The following is a 19,300-nucleotide window of genomic DNA, read 5'->3' on the forward strand; positions in this document are numbered from 1 at the left end:
TTAAACATGGAACCATATCAAAATAATAAATAAAGTAGTTATTATGTTCACAAAAACTTTTAATACAAAATTTTAATCTTCCAACATCTCTAAATATTTCAGTGTTCGCATTTTTGATCCCACATGCTTAACTACTAACTCTTAATTTTACCCTGTACCTGTTATTTACCTTAAACCATATTAATAAGATTTCTATTTTATTTTCTCACATTCCCCTCTAGTTATAACACAGTGATCTTCTTTTATGAGTTCTGCCCCTCTTTCTGCTATCATCATAACGGGAGCGAGAACATTACCACCTGTTATATTTGGCATTACACTAGCATCTATAACACGTAGGTTCGATATATGATACACTTTTAAACGAGGGTCCACTACAGCAACATTTGGAGTAGGACCCATTCTACAAGTGCCAACAGGATGATAAAGGGCAAATAAGAAATTTAATGCATAGCATTTCCAATACGCATCACTATCCATCTCATATTTGTCACACGGCTCCCATTTAATTCGAGTTACATGAGAATTGATAGATTTAAAGTATCTTGAATTAACAATTTTCGTTAATATCCTTATACCATCAGCAGTGGCCTGTAAATCTCTTGGGTCTTTTAAATAGTTGGAATATATAAGCGGATGATCATAAGGATTATCTGACCTTAAAGTCATGGTACCTCTAGAATACGGATGCAGTAAAAGAAAGAAGAAAGTGTAAAGCGCATGATTCTTGTTTTCGTTCATTAGAAAATCAACAACTTCTTTCTTATAACCCACAACCGTCGTCAAGTATCGATATAATGTGTCAGAGTTTTTCCAGAAAATCTGAAGTTGATTTTGGAACTCTGCAAGCGTTGCATCTTTAGACCGGGAGTAGAATGCTGTGACATCAGAAAAACTATTTTGTGCTAATCGTCCAGTTTTATTATGAAGATACTTCAAGTCGTCGAAAAACTGTTCATATATATTCATTTCTTCGGGCTTGGCTGCAGCCACGAATATAGGAACACTTATATGTTCCTGTAAGTTTTTACCAACTTGCGGCAAATTAGCTACACACTTAATATTCTTAGAGGTCAAATCTTCTTTGGGTCCTATTCCGGACAAAAGTAACAGCTGGGGTGAGTTTACTGTCCCAGCACTTAAAATAATCTCGTCACTAGCCAAAAAACGTTGTTTTTTACCTTTTACATCTACTTCAACTCCATATGCTCGTGACGAATCATCAATAAGTATTTTCGTAACAAATGCTTCAGTTATAATTTTTAGGTTACGTCTTGTGCGAATGGGAACTAAATATGACTGCGCAGTGCCTGCACGTCTTCCTTTATAAGCGGTTACTCTACAAATTCCGGATCCCATAGCACCAGCGACGTTTAAATCTGGCACAGTTTTGATTCCAATGTCATCCCATCCACTAAGAACATACTCAGTTAGTTCTCTGTATGTGCTATCAAATGTACTTATATTAACCGGTCCACTATCACCATAGAATTCCTTGATATAAGGATTTCTTGCCAATTTCTCATCTTTTAAATTTTCTAATTTCCTAAAATAACATTCCGCGACTTCAGCACACCAGTCTGTATTACCAGCTGCAGCCCACTGTTCATACTCAAGTCGGTTTCCTCGAATATATATCTTCCCATTAATTTCGCTGGACCCACCAACCATTTTCCCTCGAGGCCAGTAGCAGGAACCATTGATGGTAGCTTGATTTGTTCTACCATCGTTTTCAGTAAAATACTGATAATCGTATTCGGTGCGGTATAATCCTTTGTCCATATTTGGTATCTGTTGATATTTACATATTATTTTATAAATATGGCCATAACATAAATTAATTATGATAAACGTTATCTTAAAGAAATATGTACGTCTATGAAGGTGCATTTTTTTAACTATAATAAGTGACTGAATTTGTATTATAATAAGTTCTTTAGCCATAGTACAAAAATAATAATATATCTTTTAGATGTTAAGTATATGTTATTTCGTGATATCTTGCCGTTCGTTTTGTTGTGGATACCTAATTGAATAATAATATTAACTTTTCATAATATTTTAAGTAGGTACAATGCAATGATTTTACTCATAACACGAGAATAACTTACAATAGCTTCGACGGGTGGATATTTTCCAGCTTCTAAGAGTAGAACATTCCATTCGGGCACTTCGCTTAACCTATTTGCAAGTATACAGCCAGCAGTACCACCTCCAATGATGATAATATGGAATTGTGCAAAATCTGGAATGGATGAAAATATTTCAGAGTAAAATATTCAATTCACCAAACATTCAACGGTCACTCCCGTCCATACAAATTGATAAATTTAGATGAACCACTAGTTTAATCACTAAAATGGCCCTTGTGCACTTCAATCCTCACATTCATAAAGCTTCAATGAGCAAATGTAGTAACGGTAGTTTTACCAAACAGTTTGAATTAAATAGTTTCCTACTAAATCTATGTACTCGTATTAAATAGTTTTAAATCCACTTCTTCCACTAATGTAAGTTAATCATGTAATTTTACGTATATATTTTTTAAATTTTTTTATCACCACTTCGTCTCTGTAAAAATAAACCATATAAAGCGGTTGTTAATCTCAAATCGCTTATAAACTTACTTGGGACACAAGCTTCAGGAGGCCAGTCCTCTTTTATAAGACACTGCGCTGCGATGATGTAGTTGATCGCCGCTGAGAAAGTATCCGCCGCATACCCGGTTGTCGGCGACGGGCATACCCCGCTGACGTCACTGGATAATTTAAATAAGGAACATAAACTTTTATGTCATTTAAAAACTGGATAAAAGAACACAATATTTTATTTTTTTCCAAACACTTTATGGAAGCGATCATCCTTACTAATATTATAAATCCGAAAGTAACTCTGTCTGTCTGTCTGTCTGTCTGGTTGTCTCTTCTTCACGCCTAAACCACTGAACCGATTTTAATGAAATTTTGTACAAAGATAGTCTGAGACCCGAGAAAGGACATTGGATAGTTTTTTATCCCGGAAATCCCACGGGAACTAGGGATGGCGATCTAAGATCGATTAATTTATTTTAATCGATATTAGTAAGGATTGAGTCGTAAACTATGAATTTGATCAAATGATGATCTTTAGCAAAGTTGAAGGTACGAATTTTTAGTTTTATGTATGTTAGTATGTTATATTATTTTCTTTTAAACGCGGGCGAAGCCGCGGGCAAAAACTAGTAAAATTATAAGGCCATAAAATCTATTTAAATGAAAACCGCAGTGGGATAGAAAAGTTGATGAAGATTTTTTTTATAATATAGGAGTAGCAGAGGAGCATGCAGTCCACCTGATGGTAAGTGGCTACTGCCGCCTATGGACATCTGTAATCAACCCCAGATAGAATTAGATATTCCTACCTGAGGTCGGCCACAGATACGCCGCTACCCCTGAGGACAAAGCTGCAACGCCTCGGAAAAGTATGTCTCCCTTACCACACCCTTCAAACCGGAACACAGCAGCGCCTGACACTGCTGTTATTAGGCAGAAATAGGTGTGGCGGTGGTGCCGCCGGAGTCGAACCACAAAGTGTTCTACCACCTTGTAATAGGTGTGGCGGTAGTGGTGGTAGTATTGCAAATTGGTATTTAATTATATTTTTTAATAATGCCATAAATAAATAATAACATAAATAATAATTACTTACCAACATGTCATCCTCACCGATTAATAAATTAATGATGATAATGTGTTTTTGTAATATTCAAAACATTTCAAAAATTAAATCTGCATGATGAGACCCAACTAGTAAATATCCTAATAATACAATATTATTTTACAATAATACAATGCAAATTAATATTATTACCAAATACCTAACACACATTTAATAAGTTAGACACTAATTGATGGTGTTTGTACCTTCTGTTTTACGATGCAATTTATATACATTATTTATTGAAAAAAAAAATAGCTATCATCAAGTGTTCTTGTATTAACTCAATAAGTAATTATCTAATGACATAAATATGCAAATCGAAAAATAAAAGTGAAATTTCTGTAACCATGTATGTAGATGACGTCAGCCGTCACGTACTGGCCAATTAGTTCTTCTTCACTGGAACGACACGACACGACACGGCACCGACACAATAAAAAACGATAACTAAAGCTCTTTTCGATATATTCATTTATGTATTTTTTTTTATTTCAGATTGTTACTCTTTAAATTGGGTTTACTCGGAGAATCACTAAAATGTCCTGACGAAGTTACAATAGAAATAAAGTGGCACGCTTGATTTCGTACAGATTTCTAGCGCTATCTATTTACATTTATGTCTATGGCCAGCACTGACAAATCTGACAGAAATTTAATGTCGATGCTGTGTCGTGTTGTTCCCATGTGAAGTGAAGTGAAGAGCACGTTCAGAGCCAAGCCGATTTATCCTAAAGGTTTATCTTTATACTTTACACTATGGCATACGACTACGACTATAAGAATATTTCCTTTTATCTTATTTTTTTTTATAATATAAAAGTAGCAGACGAGCATGCAGTCCACCTGATGGTAAGTGGCTACTGCCGCCCATGGACATCTGTAATCAACCCCAGATAAGATTAGATATCTTACCTGAGGTCGGCCACAGATGCGCCGCTACCCCTGAAAACTAAGCTGGAACGCCTCGGAAAAGTATGTCTCCCTTACCACATCCTTCAAACCGAAACACAGCAGCGCCTAACACTGCTGTTATGAGGTAGAAATAGGTGTAGCGGTGGTGCCACTGAAGTCGAACCACAAAGGGTTCTACCACCTTCAAAACTTTTTAGTACGCTATTTTCTAGTGTTAGTTTTTTTTTTTTTTTTTGTATTGCAACAATTTAATCTATATTATGTGCAAGTTTTATATAGATGCACCAGTGTATACCGCATACGACCGTTCGATATATTTACGCGGGAACCCTATCCAGTTTATTATCTATGAACATAAATTCAGTCGATGTCAGTAGCAGAAAAAACAGGCAGATAATAATTAAAATAACATGTTTTTTTTTAGTTTTGATATCGTTTATTGTAGAACAACGAATAATATGCCTATAAGTTTTAGATTGTTCGACCTCAGTTAGGAATATCAGGAATATCATAGAATACAGGTGGACTGTATGCTCGTCTGATACTCCAATATTACAAAAAAAAAATATATTTATGTTTTTCATTTTATGTGAAATTTGTTCCGTTTTTGAAAGTCATACTGCAAAATTTCATAGGGCACGGTGTGAGCGAAAATATAAACGATGACCATCTACGAGTAATCACCAAAATTCATACAAAGGGTTCAGCGACTGACATGCGTCAGTTTTAATGGACAATACAAGTATTTAATAAATGAAGTCTTTAGTATTCATAAAACAATTGAAGTAAAAATGTCCCGATATACACAGATAATTTAACCATCCTTTGCACTGTTAATGATACTTGGGTTGATTGTAAGGGAGACATAGGTACTTATTGGAGGCATTCCATATTAGTCTCCAGGTGAGAGAAACGCATCCCAGACAAATTACATGACATAGATGACTATAGGTGTTACCATCTGGTGGACTACATGCTCTTTTGCTACTACCATTTTATTATAAAAAATAACAGTTAGTACAAAATACATTATAGAAAGTTTTATAACTATACCATGTTATTAAAATGTCTACATAACGAATACTTGTATACCCAAGTTTACAACTAAACCTCGCACCAACAACGTACAAGATAACAGGAAACTTGCTGAAAGTGTTACGGAAAAACTGGGACGGATTTCCCGAGCGTGACCCGAATACTGTTTGTAAACTTCACAAATGTACGCTTGTTTAAATTATTCTTCAAAATATTGGAATTTACTCTAATAAACTTCTTACACTGAGAGGGCACTGAGCCTTACCGGAGGGCTTACCTTATGTAAGCCATACACGCTACGGTCTTTTTTTTATTTTCGAGGGGGAAACCTTCGAAAGGTACCCGACGCCGTGGGAGCGATGCCGGGTTATATGGGATTTTTACCGCACTAAAATCTCCCCGGTGGCCGTGATGGGTTCAAAAACCTGCTCAAGTCTATTCCCACACACACGGTGTAATCTACGTCTCCGGTGCACCGTGGTGTGTATGGCACTAACGCCTATTATTAATAATCAGTCCCACCAATATTTTGCTTGCCATTTGATATTTTTGCATACTAAAAATTTTGAATTTCTGATCTTTGGTGGGCAAATTTTGGAAACACTTAAGAATAGGTTAGGATATCAAATAGGTATTGCCTCAATTCTTTGAAATAAGCTAAAAATGTTTAAAAGTAACATTGCATTGCCTCTCTCGTCAATAAACGTTAAAAGTTCTTTACCTATCTATCAGATCGATCCTTACAAACTGGATGCTGCCAAGTCATTTGCAATTCAAACGTGCTAATTAAAACACGAACGTCCGTCATTAGCGGACTTCTCTTATTTGCATCTGTCTAGTTAACAACTTTAGTGTAGGACCTATAGTTATTTATACTTCAGTATACCTAAGTATTATAAATTACTAGCTGACCCGGCAAACGTTGTGTTGCCATATAAATAAAAAATGTTAAGGGTGAACAGCCTTTATCACTTATGGGTATGAAAAATAGATAGTAGCCGATTCTCAGACCTACTGAATATGCATATAAAATTTGGTGCAAATCGGTAAAGCCGTTTCGCAGGAGTACGGTAACTAACATTGTGACACGAAAATTTTATATATAAGGTAATATAAAAACTTATGCGAAAATATAAACAACGTGTATTTTTCAAATATTTAAACACGGAATTTCATCAATTTATTATTTTTTAACAAATTAATAAAATAAATAAAGTACATTTATTTAAATAAAAAAAATACGCCAAGTACGAGTTGAACTCGCACATGGAGGCTTCCGTACCACCAAATGTTCATTATTTATATTCATTTTATTATTTTCAACAATACTTAGTTATATGAAACAATATTTGGCTTTGGGGTGATGATGAATGATACGTAAACAACGTATAATAAAATTAAAATAACTGTATTAAAATATGTTTTATGGTTCTTATTTGTTACTTCTTATTTATTATAATACCAATTATAGTATTAAATGGATTGTAAAAAAATCAACTGTCTTCCTAGTACGGATTAACAGTTAGATCGAAAAATACCGGTTTGTTGTATGGGGTCTCCTTTTAATATTCAACTTTATTTTATTTTTAGTATTTGTTGCTATAACGGCCACCGTTATGCATCCTCTGTAAACATTTCATGTGTGTATCTATTACGGTTCCGGAGATATAGTCCTGTGACAGACGGACAGACAGCGAAGTCTTAGTAACAGGATTCCGTTTTTACCTTTTGGGTACGGAACCCTAAAAATGTAAAGATCAAAATGTTATAATTTAATTTCCGTTCATTTCTGACCAAAAGACAATAATAATTTTCAAAATGTTATCTAATATTAGTTTTTGAAATATTTTTATTTGACTGGTTACTTAACGATATTTTCTTAGTCGTCGGAGATTTGAACCTCAGACAACAAGATTGAGGGGCCGAATTTATAACCACTACTTTCACTGCTTCGGGGTCATAGATCCCCTCAAATGTCTTTGTACTTTATCACTAATTTATAATAATATAAAAAACAAAACAATGACACAAAAAATATGTAAACGGTTATCATAATTGTGTGCAATGTTGGCATACTTACGAAAATTGGTTATCAACGTATAATTAAGGAGGTGCATGTAATTTATCGAAACACTTGAACTGTTATCATCGAAAAATTCGTTTAACACAAATTATGTTTTAAGAAATTGTTTTCGTCTAGTTTACTGTTGCTTAATGTTCCCATAGTACTCGCACAAAAAAAAAGGTTGTCATTATATACCACGGTCCCACTCTATTATAGTCCTACTGTTGTTATGGGGTCCAATTTTTTAATATAAACTAATTATAGTTTCGTAGGAGGAAATAGATACGGTTATCGCGAGTAAAACCTTCCCAGTAGTTGTATGCAATTTCGCTTGAATATCGATTTCAACCTGAAACCGATTGAAGTTACGTTGCCACTTCTTAGAACTAAAATGATCTCCTCGTATTATGTAAATGAGCCGGCATCCACACCCTTACACAGAGACGGAAAAACTTCTTCACACTTTTTTATAATATAGGAGTAGCAGACAAGCATGCAGTCCACCTGATGTCAAGTGGCTCCTGCCGCCCATGGACATCTGTAATCAACCCCAGATAGGATTAGATAATTCCTACCTAAGCTCGGCCACAGATGCACCGCTACTCCTGAGAACTAAGCTGGAACGCCTCGGAAAAGTATGTCTCCCTTACCACACCCTTCAAACCAGAACACAGCAGCGCTTAACACTGCTGTTATAAGGCAGAAATAGATGTGACGATGGTGCCGCTGGAGTCAAACCACAAAGGGTTCTACCACCTTCAAAATTTTGAAAAAAATGTTCATCTCCACGCATTTCAACACCAGTCTTTATATCAACTTCAACTTTTATTTTTCGTTTCTTTTATTTTCACGGCACTTCGAGGTATAATCTGTACAAAAATGGTGGTAATAAAGTCGAATCAACATCATGGAACAGCACAACCAACACAATGTATTTATTTTGTTAAAATTCTTGCAACAAAATATAATAAACTATAATAGCAGACTGCCACTTTACTTCATTAAGCTCGAATAAAGGGGGAGATGACAAAAGAAACACAAAAGCTCACATTTAATACACCACTATTGAAACAAGTTTGAAAAGAACCATTTTCATCGCATTTCCAACGAGATAGTAGCACGAGCTCTCGTATATTACTATGGAATCACGTATTGGTTAAGGTGCAGAAGTTAAATATAAAGTAAACTTTAAAAACATTGTACTGTATTAAATAGCTTCATAACCAGCTTGAAAAATAGTTCAATATTCAATGGTAATTGAAGGTGGAAGAACCTTTTGTATATCAACTCCGGAGGTACCATTGTCACGCTAATAATTTAATAATAATAGCAGTTTTAAGCGCTGCTGTGTTCTGATTTGTTTGATTTGTGTGGTGATAGAGCATAGATAAGTACAGATATCTCACCGCCTTGTAATTGAAGGGAGCCATTAAATGGCTTAAACGGCTGATAAACGTGTCAATCATGTAATGGCTGTCGTGGTGTAATTTACGCGGAACAATGCCGACATCTGCACTTAAGTAGTGCAAAAACATGAAATCGAAAAAAAAGTGAGGAGAAATATCTTTTTAATCGTAAATTATCTAAAAACTACATTTTTTAAATATTTTTCTAACAGTAAAATAGATGACAGCGACAAATTCAATTGTCAAAACTAGTTACATTTTCTTGTTAGGAGTGAGTGATCTTTACTAATTTATGTGAGAGTCATAATTATCCGAGGCGTCCAAAGTTTGTCCTTAGGAGTAGCAATGCATCTGTAACCGTCTCAGGCAGAAGTCTAATATTATTTGCTTGGCAGTAGTAACTTACCATAATATTACCATCAGGCTACATCTATATTATAAATAACTAGCTTTCGCCCTCGGCTTCGCCCGCGTTTAAAAGAAAATAGTATAACATAGTAACATACATAAAACTGAAAATTCGTACCTTCAACTTTGCTAAAGATTATCACTTGATTAAATGCATAGTTTACGACTCAATCCTTATTAATATCGATTAAAATAATCGATGTTTTGGGTCCAAAAGATCAATTCTCCGATTAATCGATCTTAGATCACCATCCATAGTTCTCGTGGAATTTCCGGAATAAAAACTATTCTATGTCCTTTCTCGGGTCTCAGACTATCTTTGTACAAAATTTCATTAAAATCGGTTCAGTGGTTTAGGCGTGAAGAAGAGACAACCAGACAGACAGACAGAGTTACATTCGGATTTATAATATTAGTAAGGATAAGGAAGTAAGGATTAGTAAGGATAAGAGTTTTAAAACTGCAACGTCAATACACTTAACTCAGGACAGTCGTAAATTTGAAGACAAATATTGAGAATTGTCATATTTCCTGCAGTTCAAATTTATTCTTTAATCTAAACTTCTCAAGAAAAGGTAGTCCAAAAAAAAATACGTAATGGATTGTTTGAAACTTTAATTACTGTCAAAAGCGAGATCCAATTTATTTTAACAAAACGAATACATACTTTATGAATACATACTATAATTGTAAAGTTAAATTTTCATTAAAGATATATTAAGGGACAGTGAAGAATAAGTTTAAGTTGATATAGAGAAAATGTATCTTAGTTCAACCCTAATTAGTATATTTGAATCTTTGATTCTCTTTGATTTGATTTCTGCATTGATGATGTACTATTATAATTCTACTGAGGATTTCTCACATGATCCCTTAATTATTATGCCATGATCTTCCTTTATGAAATCAGCAGCTCTTTCTGCTATCATCATTATTGGTCCATTAATATTCCCACTAGTTATGTTTGGCATTATACTACCATCGATAACACGAAGGCCCTTTATAAGATGTACTCTTAAACGAGGGTCCACTACAGCGTCGGCTGGATTAGGGCCCATTATGCAAGTTCCAACAGGATGATATATAGTATATAAGAAATTCAAAGCGTAACATTTCCAGTAAGAATCACTATTCATTTCAAATTCGTCACACGGGGGCCATTTAATCCGACATACATAAGCTTTTATTGATTGGAAGTATCTTGAATGGACGATTTTCGTTAACATCCTTATACCATCAGCAGTAGCCTGTAAGTCTCTCGGATCTTTTAAATAATTTGCATCTATAAGCGGATGATCATACGGATTATTACTTTTTAAAGCCATTGTACCTCTTGAGTGTGGATGTAGTAAGTTAAATACAAAACTATAAAGAGCATGGTTCTTATTTTCATTTAAAAGAAAATCAACAATTTCTTTTTTGTAACCCACAATCGACGTTAAATATTGTTTAAGATTGGTAGAGTTTTTCCAGAAAATTTGAAGATGATTTTCGAACTCCGGATAGGATGCGTTTTTATCACGGGAATAAAACGCCAGGACATCAGCATAACTATGTTGTGCTAAGTGTCCAGTTCTATTATGAAGATATTTTAGGTCATCGAAATGCTGTTCACGAAGATCTAATTCTCCTGGTTTGTCTGCACCCAGAATTATAGGAACACTGAGATGGTCCTGTAAGTTTTTACCAACGTGTTGCAAATTAGCTACACAATTAATATTCTTAGCTTTTAATTCTGCTTCAGGTCCTATTCCGGATAAAAGTAAAAGTTGAGGTGAGTTTATTGTTCCGGCACTTAAAATTACTTCTCGCCTAGCATAAAATCGGTGTTTTTTGCCTTTCACATCAACTTCAACTCCATATGCTTGTGAGTTCTTAATAAGTATTCTTGTGACAAAGGCTTCTGTTAAAATTTTTAGGTTTTTTCTTGTCCGAATAGGAATCAAATATGCCTGTGCAGTTCCTACACGTTTACCTTTATATGCGGTAACTCTAGTTATTCCTGACCCCATAACACAGGCGACATTTAAATCAGGGACGGTTTTAAATCCAATGTCATCCCATCCAGTAAGTACATATTCAGTCAGATCTCTGTATGTGCTATCATACGTACTTATAACAAGGGGTCCGTCGTGCCCATAGAACTTTTTAGTACAAGGATTTATTTCTAATTCTTCATCTTTTAGTTTCTCTAACTTCCTGAAATAACATTCCACGATATCTGGCGACCATCCTGGATTACCAGCTGCCACCCAATTTTCGAAGTCAACTCGGTTTCCTCGGATGTATACCTTTCCATTAATTTCACTGCATCCACCAAGCATTTTCCCTCGAGGCCAGAAGCATGTACCGTTGACGTTTGCTTGGTTAGTTCTGCCATTGTTTACAGTATGGTACTGATAACTATACTCGCTGTGGTATAATGCTTTATCCATATTCGGTATCTGTTGGAAGATATTATCATTTTTAAACAAAAAATGCACTTTTCTATATTAGAATAATAGTTACTTTCACATTAATAATTAAAATGTTCTTAAATTCAATAGTGAAAATAATATATTCCTGAAGAAATAAGATTCAAAACCGTAAACCAGTTGTTTAGCTAAGTATAATAACTTACAATAGCTTCGACGGGTGGATATTTTCCAGCTTCCAGAAGTAGAACATTCCATTTTGGTACTTCACTTAACCTATTTGCTAGCACGCAACCAGCTGAACCACCTCCAATGATAATGAAATCGAATAGAGCGAAATCTGAAATTTATAAAAAATATTGTTGCAAAGTTATTTTGAAAATTCTAGAACGCTCTATCGTTCCACTTGCCAGGCACCACCGCCACACTTATTTCTGCCTAGTAACAGCAGCATTAAATGTTAACGCTATACGTTAAACGCTACAATGTTCTGATTTGCAGGGTTTGATAACTGAAGCATAGTTGTCCTCGGTATTCCATAGTAGTCCTCAGAGGTAGCATTGCACCTGTGGTCGACCTCAGTTAGGTCTCTTATCTTATCTAGGATTGATTACAACTGCCAATAGATCGCTGTAGTCACTTACCATGAGGTATAGTGCATGCTCCTTTCCTTCTTTACAATAATAAAAAATTAAAACGTGTTCACGCTACTTTTTAATTATGGTGTGTTTTTAAATTTAAAAGACGCAAAAAAGCACGCAAATAAGAATGGAGGTCAGTTTAGGTCATACAAATTACAGCGCTCCTATTATATAATGTGTATTTACTATATGCCTTTTAAACTTTGTCCCCCGAGTAGCATTTTAGAAGAAGATCAAAGCAGAATTCTCTGTGGTTCGACTCCGGCGGCTATTTCTACCCAATAACAGCAGTGTTATGCGCTGCTGTGTTTGTTTGAAAGGTGTGGTAAGGGAGACATATTTTCCGAGGCATTATACCTTAGCCCTCATGGATAGCGGCGCAACTATGGCCGACATCAGGTAGGAACCTAATTTTATTTTACAGATGTTTGCAGATGTCCATGGGCGGCATATTCACTTACCATCAGGCGAACTGCATGTTCGTCCGCTACTTCTATAATATATAAATAAAAAAATTCAAGGGGCGTAAAAATTTTAAGTAGGAGGATATTTCTTGCTATATTTCAAATACTATTACTGAGAGACAGTACTCGTATTACCTACTATCGATTGCCACCAATATTGCCTAATATCTATCGATTGACCGAAATCGCTATTGGGTTGGGTTGGGTAGACAATAACGTACGTAAGCTACTGCACATTTGATTAATCCGCTGCTGCTCGGGCGTCCAATTAATAGTTTGAGCGACTAAGGGGCGGTATTATATCTTTCGTTTATTCCGGAATTTTAAAATCTGCCTACAGTTGACTGTCTATTGGTCTATGGTCACCGAACTTTAAACAGTTCCATTAATCACTAATATATCATCAACGTACGTACGTATGTCTAGTATACTTGTCTACTTACTTGGGACATCACGGTTAGGAGGCCAGTCTTCTTTTATAAGACACTGCGCTGCGATGATGTAGTTGATCGCCGCTGAGAAAGTATCCGCCGCATACCCGGTTGTCGACGACGGGCATTCCGCGCTTACATTACTGGATATGAAGAAGTTCACTATACATATTATTCAATGAGATGTCATGTTTTTTTTTATTTAAAACACTTTATTGCATACAAAATGTGCGAATATTTTTCATACATACTTAACATGTGACAACGCCTGTATTTTCTTCGAACGCCTAATTTATTTTCTTTTGTAAACAAATTTGGACATTTGATTTTAACATGTTTTGTTTAGGTAGAAAAAAAACTTACCAATACATTTTTGTACAACAATAAAATGTTATTTTATTGTTAAAGACTTATCATTTAAACATTTCAAAAAGATAGAATTGTCGGATTATCCCCAATTATTATCTATCTGCAACATTAAATGCTGGTCAAATTATGTCTTCACAAAATTATATTTCTTTTTAATGACTGACAATTTTTTTACGCACAAAAAACATAACACTCAGTCATTAACTTAAGCACTATATTCATATGGTATTTATACCGTTACACAATTATAAATATTCATTATTCAACAATTCTTTATTTTTTACTCTCATTATTAGGTACGTTCAATATAGAAATAAAGAAAAGTAACGTTGAAGTCTGTTTGTTTATAAATACTTAAGTATTTTTTCAGCATATTACGCGTCTCCAACTAAACCACTGATTTTCATCAAATTGAGTGTGGAAATAGTAAGCACATTGGCTATTTTCAAACACCAACCCCTGAGGGGTGGTGTTTATAAGTGGTGTTGAACTGTGAAATGAAATAAGCTTTTATGTTTTAAAGTTGAAAATATGAGAGACAGCGTGTAAAATACTGTGCATGTAATATGTGCGTGTAACTAAGAGGGAAAGTGGGACATGACGGTATAGGGTAAGTTATGTTTTTAAACCACTTAATCCCGAGGGAAAATATCGGTTGGATCAAACGTTCAATGGGGATTGATACATAAAACAGTAAGTAATTGAATGTATACGTTAATTAATTGAAAAACAGATTGAATTCCTAATAACAGGAAACTTTTATTGGCTCAAAAAATGTACGACGAAAACTATTCAACAATAAAACATCTTGATTTCACAAAATGATTTTATGATAACCAATATTATTTATTGCTTAAACGTTGTGTCCAAATTATATAATAACTTATATACATAACATATTTTTTATTCGTCAGAAAGAAACTTAAGTTTCTTTCATCTTCAAGTTATAATTATAAAAAAACCCGTCGTTAAAAACTCAAGGGAACAAAATCGGGGATATAACTAGTTTTAAAATTAATGCCAATTATAAAAGTAATAATTATGTTATGCACTTACATGATATCGAAACGAAAAAAACAAGTTTTTAATGTGTTTGTAAGTATGTCTTTGTCTGCTTATCGATTTCAACTAGATTTGCAATAAACGATGCAAAATTGTATATGTTCTCATTTAAATATCGAGACTACCTTGCAATTATTCTGAAATTATACTAAAAGTTTCGACTTTTTTAGAACAGAACGAGATGGAAGGGAACGGTATAGGACTTACTTTTTTCTGTAATACAATACTTGTAACCTTATGAATCAATGCGGAAGTCGATAGTAATCTAATAGGTATTTTATGGAATATTTTAAAACTAAACTAGGGATAGTGATCGAACACTGTAATTTAAGACCTCATTGCCTTCAATAATATTTGCAACGTAAAATATAAGAGAACTTTTTTATAAATCAATATGTTTAGAGAATTTATATAAATGAATGACTATGCAATGTAACAATAGTATGGAACCTCTACTTAAATCTACATACTCGCTTAGTTCTTTTTTTTATTAAATGTTGTAATATTAACATTTTAACGTGGATCGTTTTTTCTCACATGCTCCCTTACTTATTACAAAATAATCTTCTTTTATAAGATCTGCAGCCCGTTCTGCTATCATAATAACTGGTCCATTAGTATTACCACTAGTAATAGTCGGCATTATACTTCCGTCGATAACACGTAGCCTCTTTATCAGATGTACTCTTAAACGAGGGTCAACTACAGGATCAGCTGGGTTAGGGCCCATTCTACAAGTGCCAACAGGATGATATATAGTTAATAAGAAATTTAAGGCATAACATTTCCAGTAAGAGTCACTATCCATCTCAAATACGTCACATTGAGGCCATTTAATCCGAAATATATAAGCATTTGTTGCTCTGAAGTACCTTGTATAGACGATTTTTGTCAACATTTTTATACCATCAACAGTAGCTTGTAAATCTTTTGGATCTTTTAAATAATTGGCGTCTATAAGCGGATGATCATAGGGATTATTACTTTTTAAAGTTATCGTGCCCCTTGAATGAGGATGTAGCAAATTAAATACAAAACAATAAAGAGCATGGTTCCTATTTTCATTTATAAGAAAATCAACAATTTCTTTTTTGTAACCCACAATCGTTGATAAGTATTTTTGCAATACGGTAGAGTTTTTCCAGTAAATTTGAAGATGGCTTTCGAACTCCGGATACGAGGCGTTATTTACACGGGAATAAAATGCCAGAACATCAAAATAGGTAGCGTGTGCCAAATGTCCCGTTCTATTGTAAAGATATTTTAAATCATCTAAATACTCTTCATGAATATTCGATTCCCCTGGCTTGTTTGCGGCCACAAAAATAGGAACACTTAGATGGTCTTGTAAGTTTTTGCCAACTTGAAGCAAATTAGCGACACAAGTAATATTTTTATCTTTTAATTCTGCTTCAGGGCCTATCCCAGATACAAGCAAAAGCTGGGGTGAGTTTATTGTGCCAGCGCTTAAAATTACTTCGAGGCTAGCATAAACACATAGTTTTTTACCTTTTACATCTACTTCAACTCCATATGCTTGGGAGTTTTTGATAAGTATTCTTGTGACAAAGGCTTCAGTTAAAATTTTTAGGTTTTTTCGTGTTCGAATAGGATTCAAATATGCCTGTGCAGTCCCTACACGTTTACCTTTATAGGCTGTCACTCTAGTTATTCCTGATCCCATAACACCAGCTACGTTTAAATCAGGGACGGTTTTAAATCCAATGTCATCCCAAGCACTAAGTACATATTCACCAAGTTCCCTGTACTTGTTATCTGTATCATAGGTACTTATATTAAGCGGCCCAGTTTGCCCATAAAACTTCTTAATATACGGATTTTTTGCTAATTCTTTATCTTTTAAGTTCTCCAACTTCCTAAAATAACATTCCACGATATCTGGCGACCATCCTGGATTACCAGCTGCCACCCAATTTTCGTAGTCAACTCGATTTCCTCGTATGTATATTTTTCCATTAATTTCACTGCATCCACCAAGCATTTTCCCTCGAGGCCAATAGCATGTACCATTGACGCTAGCTTGGTTAGTCCTGCCATTGTTTACAGTATAGTACTGATAATCGTATTCGCTGAGGAATAATCCTGTGTCCATATTCGGTATCTGTTTGGAAATTTATTATTATTTTTAAAAATATTTTACTATAAATATTAACATTATTTTATAGTACTACAAATATTTTCCCAATTTTTGTATAAATTTCAGATTAAATCTACTAATAGTGGATGTCCAAATGAAAAACATTTATGTATTATACTTATATACATACTCATTGATAAAAGCATAGTAGCACGAATGTATGTTATCGTAAATATGTAAGACTACAAATGAACTAATAGCTTACAATAGCTTCGACGGGAGGATATTTCCCAGCTTCCAGAAGTAGAATATTCCATTCGGGTACTTCGCTTAACCTATTTGCTAGCACGCAACCAGCTGAACCACCTCCAATTATTATGAAATGGAATTGAGCGTGGTCTGAAACCGATGTAAAATATGTTAGCATACGACAAATTCTCTCCATAATCGGTGATTAAAAATATTTTATGATCTGTAAAAAATGTATGCCTATTATTACATGGGCGATACGTATAATGTGGGAAAGAGATTGATTCATAAATTGATCATTAATCATTATCGATTAATTGAGACTAAAATATATCACACCTATTAGTAACGGACTATTCCGGAGTAGTTTGTGCCTCAACTTCATGAAGCCCTAAAATGTTCTAAAAACTTTGCTTACAATATGTTTTGTTACACATTTTTATATTTAACCTAACGATAAGGCAGACGGGCTACCTGATGGAAAGCAGTCACCGTCGCCTATGGACATTTGCAACACCAGAGGAGTCGCCAATGCATCGCCGGTTTTGAAGGAGAGCTCTTTTACACCCTTCTTGAAGAGCCCCATGTCATATTCCTGAGGGATTACCTCAGGAGGAAATTCATTCTTCATTTTGCACATACGCGGCAAAAATGACCGTGCAACCCGAGCCGTCGAGGACCGCCACGGGTCAAGTTGATGTGGATGGAACTTCATCCTTCGGCGAGTGGAGCGATGAAGGAAGAGTGATGTAGGCACCAGATGGAACACTTCTGGGAAATGCCTAATAAATTAATACGTTGTTTAATATATGCTTGTCTACTTACTTAGGACATTAGCATTAGGAGGCCAATCTTCTTTTATAAGACACTGCGCTGCGATGATGTAGTTGATCGCCGCTGAGAAAGTATCCGCCGCATACCCGGTTGTCGGCGACGGGCATACCCCGCTGACGTCACTGGATAATATGAAGAATAGTTCTGGTTTACAATTGTTTTTTCTTAAAGGTAGAAAACATTGACCAATACAGAAATTTTCGATCATATAGTGATGTTTTATACGTTATTTAAATACCGTATTATATAGGTAGCCAGAGGACGATGGTATTATCTAGTTTATATACTTTTCGCTATATAAGTACATTGACTACATAAGAATACTTTAGTAATCAAAATATGGTTATGTAGCTGATTCACTTAATTATATATAAACTCGAGAGAAGTCAAATCAGGTACATAAACTCGAGAGAAATCAAACATAAGTTTTTATATTAATAACCATAGATTAGTAAAGATTACTCACACCTAACAAGAAAATATACCCGGTTTTGAGAATTGAAATAGTTGCGTAAAAAGTTTTGCCACGTCTCTGTGCTAAAATGTCCCTGTGCTAAAATATTTGAAATAATTATTTATTTATTATGTAAATTACGCAGTATTAGTTATTTATTCGTAAATTTTCTCTAAAAATGTTTTTATTTGTCAAGAATTCAAAAAAAGAACTTACTTAAAATAAGCCGTTTGTGGCTTCATTCAATTTCGAGGCGGCGAAGTAGATTTACTAATCTATGTCAGTAACAAACAACTTACCAATACATTCTTGCTGAATTTTAATTTGTACTATGTGTCCTTACGATCATTTAATTACTTGAAAAATATGGCAACCGTAATAAATACTATGTAGAAATTCTATACTAAATTTTGTTAATTTATTCTATTGATATTTATATAGTAACAATTTATTTTACTGAAAGATATTTCATTGTCTTATCCTGTCTTTTTTAGGTATGCCAAGTATACAAATAGTATTACATGAAAAAATAATTGATGAATTTGTTTGTTCCCATACTAAAATGAGGAAATAATTTTGTCTTATATAATTTCAGACAAGAATATAGCTAATAGTTGCAACTCAGCGTCTCAGTGGAGGAGTTGAAAAATCGAATCTTTGCACCTTTGATTATACAAATTATTCAACATTTCATTGACCCCTGATTTTAATGAAACTTTTAAATTATGAAATTAAAATTCTAAAGCAGACATACTACGT

General features: G+C 34.4%; 4 protein-coding genes across 4 annotated transcripts in view; 1 reads left to right on the forward strand and 3 right to left on the reverse strand.

Moving 5' to 3' along the window:
• The window catches only part of LOC140744446 (uncharacterized), a 241,516-nt gene that overhangs the window by 195,096 nt on the left and 27,120 nt on the right, over window positions 1–19,300 (forward strand). The window lies entirely within an intron of this gene.
• LOC140744179 (ecdysone oxidase-like) lies at window positions 133–3,698 on the reverse strand. Its single transcript, XM_073075672.1, has 4 exons — window positions 3,688–3,698; window positions 2,628–2,758; window positions 2,112–2,245; window positions 133–1,791 (listed from the first exon to the last, which is right to left on the reverse strand). The coding sequence occupies exons 1-4, from the start codon at window positions 3,696–3,698 to the stop codon at window positions 193–195; spliced, it is 1,875 nt and encodes a 624-aa protein (XP_072931773.1). The 3' UTR covers window positions 133–192.
• On the reverse strand, window positions 10,556–13,846 carry LOC140744184 (ecdysone oxidase-like). Its single transcript, XM_073075679.1, has 5 exons — window positions 13,839–13,846; window positions 13,488–13,618; window positions 12,146–12,279; window positions 10,956–11,969; window positions 10,556–10,567 (listed from the first exon to the last, which is right to left on the reverse strand). Exons 1-5 carry the CDS (start codon window positions 13,844–13,846, stop codon window positions 10,556–10,558), a joined length of 1,299 nt encoding a protein of 432 aa, XP_072931780.1.
• LOC140744445 (ecdysone oxidase-like) lies at window positions 14,719–18,916 on the reverse strand. Its single transcript, XM_073076031.1, has 4 exons — window positions 18,841–18,916; window positions 18,079–18,209; window positions 17,270–17,403; window positions 14,719–17,028 (listed from the first exon to the last, which is right to left on the reverse strand). The coding sequence occupies exons 1-4, from the start codon at window positions 18,846–18,848 to the stop codon at window positions 15,412–15,414; spliced, it is 1,890 nt and encodes a 629-aa protein (XP_072932132.1). The 5' UTR covers window positions 18,849–18,916; the 3' UTR covers window positions 14,719–15,411.

The sequence above is a fragment of the Epargyreus clarus genome, unplaced genomic scaffold (assembly GCF_041222505.1).
Source record: "Epargyreus clarus isolate Ecla_fem2 unplaced genomic scaffold, WU_Ecla_fem_2.2 ptg000008l, whole genome shotgun sequence".
Lineage (NCBI taxonomy): Eukaryota > Metazoa > Arthropoda > Insecta > Lepidoptera > Hesperiidae > Epargyreus > Epargyreus clarus.

Excerpts from the sequence above, each read along its gene's own strand:
- LOC140744179 (XM_073075672.1), bottom strand. Across the intron at positions 2,246-2,627 it reads TCCTGAAGCTTGTGTCCCAA|ATTTTGCACAATTCCATATT; the intron begins GTAAGTTTATAA and ends CATCCATTCCAG. Across the intron at positions 1,792-2,111 it reads ATCCACCCGTCGAAGCTATT|ATACCAAATATGGACAAAGG; the intron begins GTAAGTTATTCT and ends AAATATCAACAG.
- LOC140744445 (XM_073076031.1), bottom strand. Across the intron at positions 17,404-18,078 it reads TCCTAATGCTAATGTCCTAA|ACCACGCTCAATTCCATTTC; the intron begins GTAAGTAGACAA and ends CATCGGTTTCAG. Across the intron at positions 17,029-17,269 it reads ATCCTCCCGTCGAAGCTATT|ATACCGAATATGGACACAGG; the intron begins GTAAGCTATTAG and ends ATTTCCAAACAG.
- LOC140744184 (XM_073075679.1), bottom strand. Across the intron at positions 12,280-13,487 it reads TCCTAACCGTGATGTCCCAA|ATTTCGCTCTATTCGATTTC; the intron begins GTAAGTAGACAA and ends TATAAATTTCAG. Across the intron at positions 11,970-12,145 it reads ATCCACCCGTCGAAGCTATT|ATACCGAATATGGATAAAGC; the intron begins GTAAGTTATTAT and ends ATCTTCCAACAG.